The 20538-nt window shown below is 46.1% G+C and overlaps 1 protein-coding gene across 1 annotated transcript in view; it reads right to left on the bottom strand.

The window, feature by feature from the left end:
* Positions 1-13107: 13107 nt before the first annotated feature.
* The window catches only part of LOC106592549 (meteorin-like protein), an 11806-nt gene continuing 4375 nt past the window's right edge, over positions 13108-20538 (bottom strand). The window contains exons 4-5 of the mRNA XM_014183894.3: positions 16014-16073; positions 13108-13721 (exon numbers count right to left, since the gene is read on the bottom strand). Of these exons, the coding sequence (XP_014039369.1) occupies positions 13393-13721; positions 16014-16073 (389 nt within the window). The 3' untranslated portion in view covers positions 13108-13392. The remainder of the gene's footprint in view (positions 13722-16013; positions 16074-20538) is intronic.

Below are 20538 nucleotides of genomic sequence, written 5' to 3'. Positions count from 1 at the left end.
GGGAAAAGGGAAGCTCTACCCACGTTCACTGCCACTTAAAAACAAAAACACCACAAGCCTCCTATTGACACTCGCTGATAAGCCTCAACACTAGGACTCCCACTTGAACAAAAAACCCAGAAAAACCCAGAGTGAAATACCAAATTTAGCTACCGAGTTAACTGAACCAAAAGAACACATGGCTCTCAACGCTCTCTCCAACCATATTGGCCCAACTAAAACATCCCCTCAAACAAACAAATTTGGCAAACTAAAACAATAGTCAAACAAGCCAAATTACAAATAAACAAAGGTATCAATAATAAGGCAAAGACAATCTAGACAAAACCTTAACCAACTATGACAAAATGTTAAAGTAAACTAAAATACTAAAGACTAAAGTACAATTAACTTTAACTTACAGATGAGCCCCCACTTGTCACAGGCCGGCTCATAGCCTGCGGCAAAAATGAGGGGACATGAACAACAGGTATAGGCCAGTCAAAAGGTTCTTTATTGTAAACCAAAAAAACGATTAACTTTAAACAAAGAAAAAGGAATGAGGTGTGGAAATGTCATAATGTAGGTAAGGTGCATGAATCTGCGTGTGGAAACTAAGTAAACTTACAAGGGAACCAACAAAACAGGATCATACCTGGAGGAGCAGGGGAGAGAGAGAGACTGGTTAGTGAAGCAGTTTTAAATACCCTGAGCCCAGGTGGCTCCAATCATGCCAGCTCCAATCACTAACGACCCTCCCCCTGCAGGAGGAACCGCCCCTGCACTGCAGAGGAGGGGCCGTAATCCGGCCCCCCTGCAATTAACGTTTATTATTATTATTTTTATTTATTTTTTAACTTCTGGCTACCTTAAAATAGCCCTCTGCCATAGGTCTCTATTAACCAATCACATCTCTGTTCCTACATCTCATACTGGAATCAGAGATAGAGCGCCCTCTACAGATCAGATGACAGAAACACACTGACAGAGGCACTACAGATCTCAATTTAATTTCCTTAATTCCTCTCTCCTTGCCTCCTTCTCACAACGAATTGGTATTGACACAACTATAGCCTACCAGGCTGAAATGTAATATTTCTGGTTCTGTCATGTGGGCAGACTGTTATTGTCAAAACATATTGGTATACGCGTATTGCGTCAGATGCTTGATTATGTTATGGGGGAGACGTGTTAGAAAAGATACTAGAATATGGAGCGTGTTTGCATGTTAAAGGTAAGTCTTTGGTGCAAATGTCTCCTCCTCTTTGGTTAAAGGCATGTCTCTGTCGTGTTCTAAAATACGAAACATGCAAACAGCTGCAAAATCATAATTCTTCTAAATAATAAGTGCCGAAAAATCTACACACACGGAACAAAGTTCTTCATTAGTTGTCGCATCCCCAGTCTGTTGACAGACGTTATGATATGATACCAGTTGTGTGAGGTGCCTGTTCACTAGAGATTACCCGGTAGTTTACCAAATACAAATAGACGGCATTATTGCATCAGTATTGAATTAGCTTCCCACTACCCATATCTCTACAAATTTCTGCCATGTTACCTGGTTTTGTCAAAATGTACCTTTCGTAGCTGGTTTAGGAAAACGTATGCAGCAGGTTATGAGAATTAACGTAGCAGGTTAGGAGAATTAACTAACGTAGCAGGTTAGGAGAATTAATGTAGCAGGTTAGGAGAATTAACTAACGTAGCAGGTTAGGAGAATTAATGTAGCAGGTTAGGAGAATTAACTAACATAACAGGTTAGGAGAATTAATGTAGTAGGTTAGAATAATTAACGTAGGAGAATTAACTAACGTAGCTAGTTAGGAGAATTAACGTAGCAGGTTAGGATAATTAACGTAGCCGGTTAGGATAATTAACGTAGCCGGTTAGGATAATTAACGTAGCCGGTTAGGATAATTAACGTAGCCGGTTAGGATAATTAACGTAGCAGGTTAGGATAATTAACGTAGCAGGTTAGGATAATTAACGTAGCAGGTTAGGATAATTAACGTAGCAGGTTAGGATAATTAACGTAGCAGGTTAGGATAATTAACGTAGCAGGTTAGGAGAAAAGGGTTAGGGTTAGGTAAAGTGCAACCCCACCCCCAAATAAAGCTGTATCTAGACATGACCATGTCACCTAGCTCAGGTAGCCTCAGGACAGCAAGCATATGTCAGGTGCATTCCTGTCATGTTTATTTAAGAAACAAAATAGTAAAAGGTACTTCAATTACGTGAATTGGAGTCATGAATATAAGAAAAGCTTCCCAAGTTAACCAGTATATTCATAAATAATGTAGTTAATAAAGCTGCATACAAACATGGTCTCTTTCTTGAGCAAGGCAGCTCCAAAATGCAGGTGTTTCAGCCTAACTCGGTGCTTTCTGTGGTGGTGGGGCGAGACAGCGGAAAATATACAGCGTAGGGTAATGTTCTCTAATTACGCTGTGATTTGCTCAGTTTTCTGTCACTCATGGGGACACTACGTCACCGCAAAATCTACAGAGAGAGATAGAAAGTTCAAACTCTCTTGGGTGCTGCCATAGATTTACATTAGAAGTGCCCGTCCAAGAAGACTCAAGGTCATTGGCCACAGATAAAATATCTACCGTAGCTTTGATTGGACTGATCGTATCAACATCATACTTTCAAAATCTTAGCTAGCAAGCTAGACAAGCAATCATCATCATGAATCAAGATGAAAATGTACTGGAAAATCCTTTTCAATGCTTGTCATATGAAGAGAAATTACTGATCAAAAGTATAGGTGCTCATCGGCCATGGGACATAAACATTACACAACAAGTTGGAAATCTCCAATTCAACAATGAGTGGTTTGGAAGGAATCAGTGGCTGACTGCAAGCGTTGCAAAGCAATCACTAGCCGGCTATTCAGTGGAGAGTGTGTGTGGTCCAAGTCTGGGTTTATGGGTCTCTTTTCCAAGCTTAAAAGGATAAACATTCACATGCAACACAATGGGCCAGAAATGGCTGAATACATTGGCCATGTTGTCAATCCAGCATGACTTCTGCCGCATTCAAAACAACTGGAAACTCGGAACTGGGAAATCACAGACTTCAGTGAGTTCAAGAAAACTGAGAACTCTGAAAGAAATGAGCTCTGACTGGAAAAATACTTTTGAACGGTCATCCAACTGGAAATTCCAAGTCAGGAACTCGGGCCTCTTTCTAGAGCTCAGACCTGAAGATCACTGATACAACCTTGTTTTTTTCTGAGTTCCCAGTTGTCTTGAAAGCACCATAAATCCAGAGAACGCCAGACTTTGATGACAAAGTTTGATGACAAAATCTTCCGACAAGAAGGACTGCCGCACCACCTTCCTGTTCAAGTGAGCACAGCACAACAAGGTGAGAACAAAAATGTATTGTATGCTGCTGCATAAATGATGTAATATGCCAGGGAGATATGTATACTGTAGTTAAAAGTAATGCTAAGTGTATGTTGTGTGGTAAGCTGTTAGTAGCCCATGTGCCTCACCCTAATAATTTGGTCCCTTTCACCCTCATAACATAGCCTTCTGTTCTGACTTGGTGGTGCACATGTAGCCTATAGCCTTAGAGAAATGCCATCATAGAATATTTCATCATCTGCTTATATGCCCCCTTTTATTTATCCTACGGTTCTGACTTGGTGTACAGGGAGAACACTGTAAGAGCAGCCCATGTTCTGAATTCTGTCGCTGTACATTTCAAAAGAGCTAAACAAATAGTTATGACTACGTCTGTCCTAGCTCGCTCATTAATGTCTTAATCGAAATTAAGGATCGCCTCTTATCCACTCATCGTTTGCTTATGCAATAGTTTGTACATCTCAATTGTCAGTAGAAACCACATTTGTTTAAGCAAGTCAGCCATATCAGCTTTTTCTTTAAAGGCAGTAAATGAGGCTGAAAGAACTGTTTCACTGCCAGACAAGACTCTACTGATAGCCAGGTGTAGCGGTGGTAAGGATTAACTTCCTGTTGCTGAAAAGATAAGCTCTGCTGTTGAGACAGCTTTATGTAGGTCCTAACAGTTTGTGGGCACCGTTTGTCTCCATTATAATACATTTAATGTGTTGTGTTGTGCTGTGTAGTGTAGTATTATGTAATGTAGTGTTGTGTAGTGGCTTTGCTGACATGCATCATAAACATTTTTTTGAGTTTGCCCCACCAAGATGTAGATGCTAAACCTCCTACTGATATCACCTCTGGTTTGCTCTGCTCTCCTTACGCTGAACTAAGGGAGAGTTAGGTGTTATGCTAGTGGTACATGACCTGCTCCTCCTAGTTGCAATACACCCACGTCTCCTCCCATGTCTGGCTGGACACGTTCTTTGTTCTATTGTTTTGATTGTCAAACTGATGAACAAGAGAGAAGAGCAACAGAGTCCTTCTGCCACTGGAGGGCGATCTCCCTCCATCCCATGACCAGGCTCTGTGGGGCGGTTTCCCAGACACAGATTCAGCCCAGTCCTGGACTGAAAACAACTCAATGGACAATCTCCATTTACTTTTTTTTGTTTTTTGTCAAGGATGAATTTAGGCGCAATCTGCGTCTGGGAAACTGCCTCTGAATGTCCAGTGATGGAACATGAATCGGCTTCCTATTTCGCAACAAAGCCTCCTTCAGTCATGCTGCCAAACATACCCTCGTAAAACTGACTATCCTACCGATCCTTGACTTCGGCGATGTCATTTACAAAATAGCCTCCAACACTCTACTCAGCTAATTTGATGTAGTCTATCACAGTGCCATCCGTTTTGCATAGTGTGGATCCCAGCCTGTGGAATAACAGTTTGAGTGAGTTGGTCCATTCTAAACCCCCCCGTGGTGTTGTGCTCCTTACGGTCAAAACCAAGTTTAATTTAAGAAGACCAAGAGTGGGGCTTTTAGGCCTAACAGACACATGCTCAAAGGCCTAACAGACACATGCTCAAAGGCCTAACAGACACATGCTCAAACTTGCGCACTTTTGATAGACTTAAACAGCTGCAAATTATCGCGATATCAAAGTGTCATCAACAAACAACTTAAACAAGAGGCTTCTAGCAAATGCAGCATATGGCATTACATTTTTCACATGCAAAAAAAGCACTTTTTGTTAGTGCTCAAAGCATGCCATTTCCCGAGAGCAGCATTTATTTTTCAGCTGGAAGCAATGAACCCAATCAGTCCTCCATGACAACACAATCATAAACAACAGAGTAGGCTATTTAGTCCTTATTTTTTTGGATTATACTCAGGTAAAACAATTTTGATTAATGTACATTTTCATATTTCCAAGACCTAATCTTGAAGATCAAGGGGTATTAAACTAATTGTAACTGGAAATCGAACAGACTGTTTTTTGTTAGGTAAAGATATAGCCTAATGGTATTCTAATCAGTAGTAGAAACCAATGGGTTAGAAGCCTCCATAACCAACACATAAAGTCAAATGCAACATCCATTTATGGCCAGCTATGTGAACTCACATTTATTTGTCCTGCAACAGATGTCTTCGATTGGTAATATTCATTATTTTGTCTTTTCTAATGACTCTTATTGGGCCCACTAGAGGGACAGCTGCAAAGTCAAAATTGGCTGTTTTAAAAATGTATAAAAACAAAAATGAGCTTTTGGTCTTAATTTAAGGTTAGGGTTAGGCATTAGGGTTAGCAGTGTGGTTAAGATTAAAATCTGATTTTATGACTTTGTGGATGTGCCAGCTATTGACCACTATGCAGAGCTGCCTCCAAACTCGACAAATTCCAGATTCCAGATACCGGCCCTAGACACTTAACGGTTAGAGTTTCACCTGCTGCAGAGATCTTGTGGCAAGAATATTATTTATTAGACCCAGATGTTGGATACAGAGAGAGTAAATATCACATATTCCAAAATTAACAAGAGTGGGGAGGGTGTATTTTAAGGAGGAAATTGGTGTGTTTGCATGCCAGAGGTGGGACCAAGTCACTATTATTCGAGTCACAAGCAAGTCTCAAGTCACATGGTCCGGGCCTCAAATCGAGTCCCGAGTAGAATGGGTCAAGTCCATGTTGTGCGTCGTAAGAGCAAGTCGAGTTGAGTCACAAGTTTTTTTTAAATCAAGACTTATGCCAAGTTGGAAAAAAAAGAAATATATATATATATATTTCTTTTTTTTCCAACTATATATATATATATATATATATATATATATATATATATATATATATATATATATATATATATATATATATATATATACACACAGGAAATGACTTATTCAACTACAAATCTTTGTCTATTTATTGTGGATGCTAGACAGCCCTGTTAATTATTTAGTCTACAACACACTTTGATGATGTAGTAATTCATTTGAACAAATTCCAAATGCAAGCTTCTTAACTCTATTATACATTTCAAGCAATTTTGACATAGAAAAATACCAATAGTCCTATGCTAGTAATTGCTGCTTGATGCCCCATTGCTGGGGAGCTTGCAAAGGAAACAGTTCATATTCTTCATCAACAAACAGTTTTTGGAGCTACATATTCATTTATGGCAGTCACCTCTCCCTACAATTTGATGTTTGCGCTGCACCCATTTCTATAGCTGTACAGCAAATTAGCAATCTGTTCGCTAGGTCAGTGGTTTTCAAACGTTTTGTCCCAAGACCCCCAAAAATGTGGTGTTCAAAGTTTGCGACCCCGCACGTGCGAACACGCGCACAATCACTGCGCAAATGGAGCCTGTCATTACAGCCATAAATGGTGATGCATTTTCAAACTACAAGATACAGAAATAAACGGCGTTTTACACCTGCGTTTTGAGTTAACATTTTGAAAGTTACTTATCTTGAAAACTTGAATGCTGACAGTTTCAGCATGTTTTGCTTGTCAGCAATGAACTAATGAAACAAATATCAAAATATAGTTTTTGGGTGGAATTTTTCTTTAATTCGCCAGAATGTTACACCTTCATCCATGTTACCAGTTATATCATTATAACCCACCCAGTGACATCACCAGGTAGCCTATTGTTGTGGCAAAGAGTTGTCCGTAGCAGATTGCTACACAGTACTTTATATGTACGTTATACATACTTTATACATAGGTAGGCTACTCTGTTTTTGCCAGGCAAAACCGGAGAAAATTAAACAAGCGCTTTCTGGTAACTAATATGGATATGTTCGCCCGTCTTTGTGCGCCAATGTTGATGACTGGTCAACAGTCAAGACGCAACATTTTATTTGGTTCTGAAGCACAGATTGTTTTTTAACAAGAATTTGGTGGAATGCCATAGGCTTATGTCAGTGACCAGATCGAATAAGCAAATATATAATATACAAATAGTAGGCCATATGTAGCCTATTAAAATATGGAGAAAATAAATCCCTTTCAGTTTCAAACTTGCAGCCCCCCCACAACCTTCTCACTGTGCAAGCTCACCCAAACTGTATTGATTGACAGTTTACTGGTCCAATCAGAGGGTCGAGTGTGCATTTCACTAGCCAATCAACTTTTTTGCAAGTGCGATACTGTGTCTGGCTGCGTGGAGAGTAATCCACGGAGAAGTCATCAGTCTCAGGTCGAGTCCAGAGTCTTGACTACAAGTCCATGTCAAGTCTCCAGTTATTTTATGTAATATCAAGTCGAGTCTCAAGTCATCAAATTTATGACTAAAGAGTCAGACTCGAACCCAAGTCATGTGACTTGAGTCCTCTGGTGCTTTGTGTATGTGTGTCTGAGTTAGAACGCTGGTATGTCCTGTTTCCCTGAGCTCAGCCATTCTATACTCTCCAACTGACTGCTCCTCAGCTGTCCCTCTCACATACTGCATCCTGAACGGCCCCCCAACACACACACACACACACAGGACAGTTTATTAGGTACACCACCACATTCACCAAAATGGATTGCTCCTACAGACAGTGACCCTGGCTTGCTATATAAAGCAGACAGACAGGCATTGAGGCATTCAGTTACCGTTCGATTGAACGTCAGTATGTGTGTGTGTGTGGGGGGGGGGGGGTGTTGCAGGGTTAATGTCTTGTGTAGATAACAAGTGTGTCTCCTGAATTAGAGGGGTTGCCAAAAGAAGATGGATGGTTGCCGGGAAGGGGTTGCCTAGGGGTGTTGGGTGTTGCTAGGACGGGTTGTGTTTCTGCTGTGTAGCCTGTTTGCATGTTGGCGGTGCGCAGGACGCGTGTGGCCTTCTCAGACTACAGCCCAAAACAAACACACACACACACACTCTCTTTCTCTCTCTCGACAGGAGAAAACCAGGGCTACAAGTAACAAATCATCCAGGGTCTCTCCATCTCCTCTCCTCTCCCTCTCTCTCTACAGTCCCTCCATGTGAAAGGGAGAGAGAGTTTTCTTCAGGCAGAACAGGAGGAGGAGGAGAGAAAGTGTTAGCTGATCACTGATTAGATGTTATGTGGAGGGGGATGGGGGTCAGAGAGGTCTAGAAGGGTGTGTTTAAAGGGTGGTTATATATAGACAGTCTTCTAAGGTCGTTGGAGCCTGTCTTAAACCTCTGAGGAATTCAGAGCACGTCTTTAGACACACACTCACACACACCAGACACACACTGACATTCACACACACACACATACACATTCACACACCAGACACACACACACACTCTCTCACACACACACCAGACACATTCACACCACACACATAAACAGCTGAATCGACAAACATTTCTCAACTTGTACGTCTCTTTCCAAATAAGTTAAGTCCTAAATTCACCCTCCTCTCTTCTATCATTAAAACACACTGTAAATTCACCCTCCTCTCTTCTATCATTAAAACACACTGTAAACTCACCCTCCTCTCTTCTATCATTAAAACACACTGTGCATTCACCCTCCTCTCTTCTATCATTAAAACACACTGTAAATTCACCCTCCTCTCTTCTATCATTAAAACACACCGTAAATTCACCCTCCTCTCCTATCATTAAAACACACTGTAAACTCACCCTCCTCTCTTCTATCATTAAAACACACTGTACATTCACCCTCCTCTCTTCTATCATTAAAACACACTGTAAATTCACCCTCCTCTCTTCTATCATTAAAACACACTGTACATTCACCCTCCTCTCTTCTATCATTAAAACACACTGTAAATTCACCCTCCTCTCTTCTATCATTAAAACACACCGTAAATTCACCCTCCTCTCCTATCATTAAAACACACTGTAAACTCACCCTCCTCTCTTCTATCATTAAAACACACCGTAAATTCACCCTCCTCTCCTATCATTAAAACACACTATAAATTCACCCTCCTCTCTTCTTCTCCCCTATCATTAAAATACACTATGAGTTCACCCTCCTCTCTTCTATCATTAAAACACACCGTAAATTCACCCTCCTCTCTTCTTCTCCCCTATCATTAAAATACACTATGAGTTCACCCTCCTCTCTTCTATCATTAAAACACACTATGAGTTCACCCTCCTCTCCTATCATTAAAACACACTATAAATTCACCCTCCTCTTCTCTCCTATCATTTAAACATACTGAGTTCACCCTCCTCTCTTCTCTCCAATCATTAAAACCCACTATAAATTCACCCTCCTCTCTTCTCTTCAATCATTAAAACACACTGAGTTCACCCTCCTCTCTTCTCTCCAATCATTAAAACCCACTATGAGTTCACCCTTCTCTCTTCTTCTCATTAAAACACACTGAGTTCACCCTTCTCTCTTCTTCTCATTAAAACACACTGAGTTCACCCTTCTCTCTTCTTCTCTCCTATCATTAAAACACACTGAGTTCACCCTTCTCTCTTCTTCTCTCCCTGTCTTAATAAACCTCCCGAGTGGCGCAGCGGTCTAAGGCAATGCATCGCAGTTCTAGGGGCATCACTACAGACCTGGGTTCCATCCCGGGCTGTATCACAACCGGCCGTGATCAGGAGTCCCATAGGGCGGCGGGCAATTGGCCCAGCGTCGTCCGGATTAGGAGAGGGTTTGGCCCGGGGTAGGCCGTCATTGTAAATAAGAATGTGTTCTTAACTGACTTGCCTAGTTGAATAAAGGTTCAATAAAAAAATGTGTTGCACTTCCATTCATGGTTATGTTATATGTTGTGTTGTGTCTGTATGTATAACTACAGTATACACTACATGACCAAAAGTATGTAGACACCTGCTCATCTTACATCTCATTCCACAATCATGGGCATTAATATGGAGTTGGTCCCCTCTTTGCTGTTATAACAGCCTCCTCTCTTCTGGGAAAGCTTTCCACTAGATGTTGGAACATTGCTGTGGGACTGTGGGGCTTCCATTTAGTGAGGTCGGGCACTGATGTTGGGCGGGTTATGCCTGGCATGCAGTCGGCGTTCCAATTCATCCCAGGGTGGACCTGACCCGGGGCAGATCTAACAGGGTGGACCTGACCGGGGCAGCTCTAGCAGGGTAGACATGACCCGGGACAGCTCTAACAGGGTAGACCTGACCCGGGGCAGCTCTAGCAGGGTAGACCTGACCCGGGGCAGCTCTAGCAGGGTAGACCTGACCCGGGGCAGATCTAGCAGGGTAGACCTGACCCGGGGCAGCTCTAGCAGGGTAGACCTGACCCGGGGCAGCTCTAGCAGGGTAGACCTGACCGGGGCAGCTCTAACAGGGTAGACCTGACCCGGGGCAGCTCTAGCAGGGTAGACCTGACCCGGGGCAGCTCTAGCAGGGTAGACCTGACCCGGGGCAGCTCTAGCAGGGTAGACCTGACCCGGGGCAGCTCTAGCAGGGTAGACCTGACCCGGGGCAGCTCTAGCAGGGTAGACCTGACCCGGGGCAGCTCTAACAGGGTGGACCTGACCGGGGCAGCTCTAGCAGGGTGGACCTGACGGGGGCAGCTCTAGCAGGAGCAGGGTAGACCTAACGGGGGCAGCTCTAGCAGGAGCAGGGTAGAACTGACGGGGGCAGCTCTAGCGGGAGCAGGGTAGACCTGACGGGGGCAGCTCTAGCGGGAGCAGGGTAGACGTGACGGGGGCAGCTCTAGCGGGAGCAGGGTAGACCTGACAGGGGCAGCTCTAGCAGGGTAGACCTGACCGGGGCAGCTCTAGCAGGAGCAGGGTAGACCTGACGGGGGCAGCTCTAGCAGGAGCAGGGTAGTCCTGACGGGGGCAGCTCTAGCAGGAGCAGGGTAGACCTGACGGGGGCAGCTCTAGCGGGAGCAGGGTAGACCTGACGGGGGCAGCTCTAGCGGGAGCAGGGTAGACCTGACGGGGGCAGCTCTAGCAGGAGCAGGGTAGACCTGACGGGGGCAGCTCTAGCGGGAGCAGGGTAGACCTGACGGGGGCAGCTCTAGCGGGAGCAGGGTAGACCTGACGGGGGCAGCTCTAGCGGGAGCAGGGTAGACCTGACGGGGGCAGCTCTAGCGGGAGCAGGGTAGACCTGACGGGGGCAGCTCTAGTGGGAGCAGGGTAGACCTGACGGGGGCAGCTCTAGCAGGGTAGACCTGACCGGGGCAGCTCTAGCAGGGTAGACCTGACCGGGGCAGCTCTAGCAGGAGCAGGGTAGACCTGACGGGGGCAGCTCTAGGAGGAGCAGGGTAGACCTGACGGGGGCAGCTCTAGCAGGAGCAGGGTAGACCTGACGGGGGCAGCTCTAGCGGGAGCAGGGTAGACCTGGCGGGGGCAGCTCTAGCAGGAGCAGGGTAGACCTGACGGGGGCAGCTCTAGCGGGAGCAGGGTAGACCTGACGGGGGCAGCTCTAGCGGGAGCAGGGTAGACCTGACGGGGGCAGCTCTAGCGGGAGCAGGGTAGACCTGACGGGGGCAGCTCTAGCAGGAGCAGGGTAGACCTGACGGGGGCAGCTCTAGGAGGAGCAGGGTAGACCTGACGGGGGCAGCTCTAGCAGGAGCAGGGTAGACCTGACGGGGGCAGCTCTAGCGGGAGCAGGGTAGACCTGACGGGGGCAACTCTAGCAGGAGCAGGGTAGACCTGACGGGGGCAGCTCTAGCAGGAGCAGGGTAGACCTGACGGGGGCAGCTCTAGCAGGGTAGACCTGACGGGGGGCAGCTCTAGCAGGGTAGACATTTTACAAACTCGCTTGGGTATACACTCACAACCCAGGAGAGAGAGAGAGAGTGTGTGTGTGTGTGTGTGTGTGAGGGGGACATTCCAAACATTGCTGTTCATCCTGAGGAAAGAGGGGAAATGTGACACCCCCCACTGACACTGAGGGCATCCATCCATCTTTCCTTTTCAACCCTCCATCCTTCTCTACCTCCCCCCTCCCTCCAATTCTCCCTTCCTCCATCCCCTCCTCCACCACTCAGTCCAACCTGTGAGTGTGTGTGTGTCTTCCAGAGGGGATAGCCCAAATGCACGTTTCCATTGGACATTTGTGAACATTGGACAATGAATTCATCTGTAACAGACATGCACGCACATACACATTCACACCAGTGTGGTTGTTGAAGTGGTCTTGGCCGAAGGTGTCGGAAAACAATTAAAATGGATCATAAAAGTCTGCCTCTACTCTCTCCCTTTACTGTGATAATATATACACACTGCGTCTACTCTCTCCCTTTACTGTGATAATATATACACGCTGTCTCTACTCTCTCCCTTTACTGTGATATATATATATATATATATATATATATATATATATATATATACATACACACACACACACACACACAAATGAGGATACTTCAAACAGTACCTTATAAACACTGTAGAGAAATCCAATGTGACACAGACACATCTAGACACAGACACGGCTAGACACAGACACGTCTAGACTCAGTAAATAAAGACTTGTTCCAGGAAGATAGTTTATTCCCTAGAACAGAGAGCCAGAGAGCTATTGTACTTTAACACAGTCACACACACACATGTTCACACACACACACACAAACACGCTAAGACACACACAAACACGCTAAGACACACACAAACACGCTAAGACACACACGAGCACGCTAAGACACACACGAACACGCTAAGACACACACGCTGTGCAGGATCCCACTATACACTTCTGTCAGAAGACAACCTCTAAACTGTACATAAAGCTTTTCACAAAGCAAACTTTCATTACAACAATGATCATATTTACATCTATTTCCAACACATACGCACAAACACACAGACACACACACACACACCAGGGTCTTAAGACATTCTATGACGACAGATGTCTTTAGAACTGTTCAGAGACAGGCCAGCTATCCTTGCTGCTAGGCAACTGTAAAAGATTCAGCCAATCGGTTAGCAGGGCTTGGGACTACGTCCAGTCACCTCTCAGTCATATCAAAGATTCCGCCCCTTTACGACCTCCCTCCTCTGATTGGATCAGGGCCCTGTCAGTCCAGTCAGCGACCAAGCCCTCTCTCTCTATGTCTCTGATTCGCTGAGTTTGTTTCCCAATCCTGTTCCCTGATTGGTTGTCTCCTGGGCGGAGGGGGCGGGCCTCAGTCTGTGTCCATGTCCATGTGACAGGGGTTACTTCCTGTCTCCAGGGCGGTCCGGTAGAGCTTCAGAAAGTGGCGGTAGCGCGGGGAGCAGCCAAGCCACGCCTCTCCGAACCGCACTGCCCCCGTGAACAGGAACTCCTCCTCCTCCCTCGGCTGCAGCCGGCACCGCAGGGGCGTGTTCAGATGTCCGGACCACCCCTTTCCTCTGGCTCCATCCCAAGAGAACACTCCACTCTTCTGATGGAACAGGCGGCTTAGTGTCACGGCAACGGAGGAGTGGTCTGGTGACGAGGGCGTGTCAACGCCACGGATACTGCCGCGACCCGCTGGAGAGAAAGAGGGGAGGAGAGAGGGAGGAGAGAGAGATATGGGGAGGAGAGAGATGAGGGAGGAGAGGGGTGAGAGAGATATGGGGAGGAGAGGGAGGAGAGGGGGGAGAGAGATATGGGGAGGAGAGGGGGGAGAGAGATATGGGGGGAGAGAGATATGGGGAGGAGAAATATATGGGGAGAAGAGAGGGAGGAGAGAGAGATATGGGGAGGAGAGGGAGGAGAGGGGGGAGAGAGATATGGGGAGGAGAGGGAGGAGAGACATGGGGAGGAGAGAGAGGGTAAGAGAGAGAGATATGGGGAGGAGAGGGAGGAGAGGGGGAGAGAGATATGGGGAGGAGAGGGAGGAGAGACATGGGGAGGAGAGAGAGGGTAAGAGAGAGAGATATGGGGAGGAGAGAGGGGAAGAGAGAGCGATGAGAAGGAGAGAGAGGGGAAGAGAGAGCGATGAGAAGGAGAGAGAGGGGAAGAGAGAGAGATGAGAAGGAGAGAGAGGGGAAGAGAGAGCGATGAGAAGGAGAGAGAGGGGAAGAGAGAGCGATGAGAAGGAGAGAGAGGGGAAGAGAGAGAGATGAGAAGGAGAGAGAGGGGAAGAGAGCGATGAGAAGGAAAGAGAGGGGAAGAGAGCGATGAGGAGGAGAGAGGGGACGAGAGAGAGGGGGAGAGAGAGATAAGGAGAGAGGGAGAGAGAGATAAGGAGAGGGGAAGAGAGCGCGATGAGAATGAGAGGGGAAGAGAGAGCGATGAGAATGAGAGGGGAAGAGAGAGCGATGAGGGGAAGAGAGAGCGATGAGGGGAAGAGAGAGCGATGAGGGGAAGAGAGAGCGATGAGGGGAAGAGAGAGCGATGAGAAGGAGAGGGGAAGAGAGAGCGATGAGAATGAGAGGGGAAGAGAGAGCGATGAGAAGGAGAGGGGAAGAGAGAGCGATGAGAAGGAGAGGGGAAGAGAGAGCGATGAGGGGAAGAGAGAGCGATGAGAAGGAGAGGGGAAGAGAGAGCGATGAGAAGGAGAGGGGAAGAGAGAGCAATGAGAAGGAGAGAGGAGAAGAGAGAGGGAGGGGAAGAGAGAGCGATGAGGAGAGAGAGGAGAGAAAGAGAGAGGGGAAGAGAGAGATATGAGAAGGAGAGAGGGGAACAGAGAGCAATATGAGAAGGAGAGATATGGGGAGGAGAGAGAGGGGGAAGAGAGAGATATGGGGAGAGAGAGCGATGAGAAGGAGAGAAAGAGGTGGGAGAGAGTGATGAGAAGGAGAGAGAGGGGGGAGAGAGGAGGAGGAGAGATATGGGGAAGACAGAGCGATGAGGAGGAGAGAGAGGGGAAGGAGATATGGGGAACAGAGATATGAGGAGGGTTGTTCATGTCCTCTACAGCCGGTGCTGTTTGTGGCTGTGTTCTAAATCAAATCGAATAACATTTGCAACATGCTGGTGAACAACAGGTGGAGACTAACAGTGAAATGCTTACTGACGGGCCCTTCCCAACAATGCAGAGAGAAACATTTTAAAGTAATAGAAAAATAACATGAGTAACTTGGCGATACACACGTGGTACCAGTACTGAGTCAATGATAACTTGGCGATACACACGTGGTACCAGTACTGAGTTGATGTGCAGGGGTACGAGGTAATGGAGATAGATATGTACATATAGGTAGAGATAAAGTGAGTAGCTAACAGATAATAGACAGTAGCAGCAGTGTATATGATGAGTCTAAAGAGTTAGTGTAATGGGGGTTCAATGCAGATAGTCCAGATAGTTATTGGTTAACTATTTAGTGGTCTTGTTCAGTCTTATGGTTTGGGGGTAGAAGCTGATCAGGGTCCTGTTGGTTCCAGACTTGGTGCATCGGTACCGCTTGCTGTGTGGTAGCAGAGAGAACAGTCTATGACTTGGATGCCTAGAGTCTTTGATCATTTTAGGGCCTTCCTCTGACACCGCCTGGTATAGAGGTCCTGGATGGCAGGGAATTCGGCCCCAGTGATGTACTGGGACGTACGCACTACCCTCTGGAGCACCTTGCGGTCAGATGCCAAGCAGTTGCCATACCAAGCAACCAGTCAAGATTCTCTCAATGGTGCAGCTATAGAACATTTTGAGGATCTGAGGGCCCATGCCAAATCTTTTCAGCCTCCTGAGGGGGAAGGCGTGGTGTGTGTGTGTGTGTGTGTGTGTGTGTGTGTGTTGTGGTGCGTGTGTGTGTGTGTTGTGGTGCGTACCTGTGTGTGTGTGTGTGTGTGTGTGTGTGTGTGTGTGTGTGTGTGTGTGTGTGTGTGTCTGTGTGTGCTTACCAAAGTCGCTGGTGCATACCGCCATCAGGATCTGGTCATCTGTGCAGGGTGTACAGGAGGCTGAGAGAGAGACATGAGACACATGACATATACACCACCACACACCACCACACACTCGAGGTCGACCGATTCATCGGAATGGCCGATTTAATTAGGGCCGATTTCAAGTTTTCATAACAATCGGTAATCGGTATTTTTGCCCACCGATTTGCCAATTTTTTTCAATTTTTTATTTGTTTTATTTTTTACACCTTTATTTAACTAGGCAAGTCAGATTAAAAACACATTCTTATTTTCAATGACGGCCTAGGAACGTGGGTTAACTGCCTTGTTCAGGGGGGATTCGGGGATTTGTTTTTGCAACCTTCCGGTTACTAGTCCAACGCTCTAACCACCTGCCTTACATTGCACTCCACGAAGAGCCTGCATGGCAGGCTGACTAACTGTTACGCGAGGGCAGCAAGAAGCCAAGGTAAGTTGCTAGCTAGCATTAAACTTATCTTATAAAAAACGATCAATCTTAACATAATCACTAGTTAACTACACATGGTTGATGATATTACTAGTTTATCTAACGTGTCCTGCGTTGCATATAATCGATGTCGTGCCTGTTAATTTATCATTGAATCATAGCCTACTTCGCCAAACGTGTGTTGATTTAACAAGCGCATTTGCGAAAAAAGCACTGTCGTTGCACCAATGTACCTAACCATAAACATCAATGCCTTTCTTTAAAATCAGTAAACAAGTATATATTTTTAAACCTGCATATTTAGTTAATATTGCCTACTAACATGAAATTGTGTCACATCTCTAGCGTTCATTGCACGCAGAGTCAGGGTATATGCAACAGTTTGGGCCGCCTGGCTCGTTGCGAACTAATTTGCCAGAATTTTACTTAATTATAACATAACATTGAAGGTTGGGCAATGTAACAGGAATATTTAGACTTAGGGATGCCACCCATTAGATAAAATACGGAACGGTTCCGTATTTCACTGACAGGAAAAACGTTTTGTTTTCGAGATGATAGTTTCCGGATTTGACCACATTAATGACCTAAGGCTCGTATTTCTGTGTGTTATTATGTTATAATTAAGTCTATGATTTGATAGAGCAGTCTGTCTGAGCGATGGTAGGCAGCAGCAGGCTCGTAAGCATTCATTCAAAACAGCACTTTCGTGCGTTTTGCCAGCTGCCCTTCGCAATGCATTGCGCTGTTTATGACTTCAAGCCTGTCAACTCCCAAGATGAGGCTGGTGTAACCGATGTGAAATGGCTAGCTAGTTAGTGGGTGCGCGCTAATAGCGTTTCAAACGTCACTCGCTCTGAGACTTGGAGTAGCTGTTTCCCTTGCTCTGCATGGGTAACGCTGCTTCGAGGGTGGCTGTTGTCGATGTGTTCCTGGTTTGAGCCCAGGTAGGAGCGAGGAGAGGGACGGAAGCTATACTGTTACACTGGCAATACTAAAGTGCCTATAAGAACATCCAATAGTCAAAGGTATATGAAATACAAATCGTATAGAGAGAAATAGTCCTATAATTCCTATAATAACTACAACCTAAAACTTCTTACCTGGGAATATTAAAGACTTATGTTAAAAGGAACCACCAGCTTTCATATGTTCTCATGTTCTGAGCAAGGAACTTAAACGTTAGCTTTCTTACATGGCACATATTACACTTTTACTTTCTTCTCCAACACTTTGTTTTTGCATTATTTAAACTAAATTGAACATGTTTCATTATTTATTTGAGGCTAAATTGATTTTATTGATGTATTATATTAAGTTAAAATAAGTATTCATTCAGTATTGTTGTAATTGTCATTATTACAAACAAAAAGTATTATTTTTTTAATCGGCCGATTAATCGGTAGCGGCTTTTGTGGTCCTCCAATAATCGGTATCGGCGTTGAAAAATCATAATCGGTTGACCTCTACCACACACCACCATCATACACCACCACACACCACCATACACCACCACACACCACCATACACCCCCATACACACCACCATACACCACCACACACCACCATACACCCCCATACACACCACCACACACCACCATACACCATCATACACCCCCATACAGTATACAACACTAGCATCAGGTATAAAGAAGAGTGAGCATGTGAGTCAGTTAGTCCTGTATCTCTCCACTAATATTCTCCTCCCTCTTTCCATCCCCCATCCATCCCTCACTTCCTGAGAGAGGGGAGAGGAGGTGTGAGAGGGGGAGAGTCTGGTTATCTCACCCCCTTGTTGTTCCCCCTAGCTCTATTTGGGGTAGAGAGGGAGGGATGAGGAGGACGAGAGGGAGGGATGAGGAGGGCGAGAGGGAGGAATGAGGAGGGCGAGAGGGAGGAATGAGGAGGGATAGAGGGAGGGATGAGGTGGAGAGAGGGAGGGAGGGGTGAGGTGGAGAGAGGGAGGGAGGGGTGAGGTGGAGAGAGGGGGGTGAGGTGAGAGAGGGAGGGAGGGAGGAATGAGGAGGGAGAGGGTGAGGAGGGAGAGAGGGAGGAATGAGGAGGGAGAGAGAGAGGAAGGGGTGATGTGGAGAGAGAGAGGGAGGGATGAGGTGGAGAGAGGGAGGGAGGGGTGAGGAGGGAGAGGGATGAGGAGGGAGGAATGAGGAGAGAGAGAGGGAGGGGTGAAGAAGGAGAGAGAGAGAGAGGGAGGGATGAGGAGAGAGAGGGAGGGGTGAGGAAGGAGAGAGGGAGGGATGAGGAGGGAGAGAGGGATGTCTATGGGGGAGGGTACAAGATTAAGGATTTTCACGTGTGTGTGTGTGTGTGTGTGTGTGTGTGTGTGTGTGTGTGTGTGTGTGTGTGTGTGTGTGTGTGTGTGTGTGTGTGTGTGTGTGAGAGAGAGAGAGTGAGTGAGAGAGTGAAACAACAGGTGGGAGAGAGCGTAGTCAGGGTGGTAACCTTTGACCCTGTCTGCCAGTAAAACAACTATTAAACACACACAGTCTTTCTCTTTGTCTGCTGATGGTTTTATGGCACACACATACCTGTACTAGGCAGATACAAACCTCTCCCTCCCTCCATACCTGTACTAGGCAGATAACAAACCTCTCTCTCTCTCTCTCTCTCTCTCTCTCCATACCTGTACAAGGCAGATACAAACCTCTCTCTCTCTCTCTCTCCCTGTACTAGGCAGAAACAAAACCTTTCTCTCTCTCCACCCTCTCCCTCCCACTCTCCCTCCCTCCATTCTCCATCTGACCAATCATATCCTCTCCCTGTCTTGCAGCAGACACCGCTGACTGACAGCTGGATGATGATTGGCTGACCCCTGGGCTTAACCCCAGTGTGACCTGTTGATTAGCCTGCTTGTTTTTATATGTCAGAGTGGGAGACGAGAGAGAGGGAGGAGAGGGGGATAGAGGACAGCAGTAAGAGAGGGAGGGGGGTCTCTGGTCTGGTCTGTCTGTCTGTCTCTTGAGTGACAGCAGGGCTGTGGATGTGTGGGTCTGGGCTAGACTGCTTTATTAGGCTAGACAGACAGTCACCCTGTTTAACTCCTGTCATCTCCTGCCCCCTCCCCCCTATTTATACCTCTTCCTCCCCTTCTTCAGCTAACACAGGGCCTATTTAATCTGTCTAGGGGTCAGTTGAACCAGTGGTTCATTCTTCAGCTAACACAGGGCCTATTTAATGTGTCTAGGGGTCAGTTGAACCAGTGGTTCATTCTTCAGCTAACACAGGGCCTATTTAATGTGTCTAGGGGTCAGTTGAACCAGTGGTTCATTCTTCAGCTAACACAGGGCCTATTTAATGTGTCTAGGGGTCAGTTGAACCTGTGGTTCATTCTTCAGCTAACACAGGGCCTATTTAATGTGTCTAGGGGTCAGTTGAACCAGTGGTTCATTCTTCAGCTAACACAGGGCCTATTTAATGTGTCTAGGAGTTAGTTGAACCTGTGGTTCATTCTTCAGCTAACACAGGGCCTATTTAATGTGTCTAGGGGTCAGTTGAACCTGTGGTTCATTCTTCCTCCGCTCTCTGGACTCTGTCACTGACTCTGTCCACCTGTCATGTTACTTTGTACAGCCCTTGATCTGGGGAACGGGTTCTATTGCCTGGGTTCTACCATGGAATGTGTGTGTTGGTCTCTTACCAATGCCAGTGTTCAGGTGTGTGTGTGTGTGTGTGTGTGTGTGTGTGTGTGTGTGTGTGTGTGTGTGTGTGTGTGTGTGTGTGTGTGTGTGTGTGTGTGTGTGTGTGTGTGTGTGTGTGTGTGTGTTAGTCTCTTACCAGTGCCAGTATTGAGGTGTGTGTGTGTGTTAGTCTCTTACCAGAGCCAGTGTTCAGGTGTGTGTGTGTGTGTGTGTGTGTGTGTGTGTGTGTTAGTCTCTTACCAGTGTTCAGGTGTGTGTGTGTGTGTGTGTGTGTTAGTCTCTTACCAGTGTTCAGGTGTGTGTGTGTGTGTGTGTGTGTTAGTCTCTTACCAGTGTTCAGGTGTGTGTGTGTGTGTGTGTGTGTGTGTGTGTGTGTGTGTGTGTGTGTGTGTGTTAGT

This window comes from Salmo salar, chromosome 02 (genome assembly GCF_965601325.2).
Source record: "Salmo salar chromosome 02, fSalSal1, whole genome shotgun sequence".
NCBI classification, from domain to species: Eukaryota; Metazoa; Chordata; class Actinopteri; order Salmoniformes; family Salmonidae; genus Salmo; species Salmo salar.
Note: the sequence above shows the minus strand (reverse complement) of the source record. Positions and strands in the feature narration are given on the sequence as shown.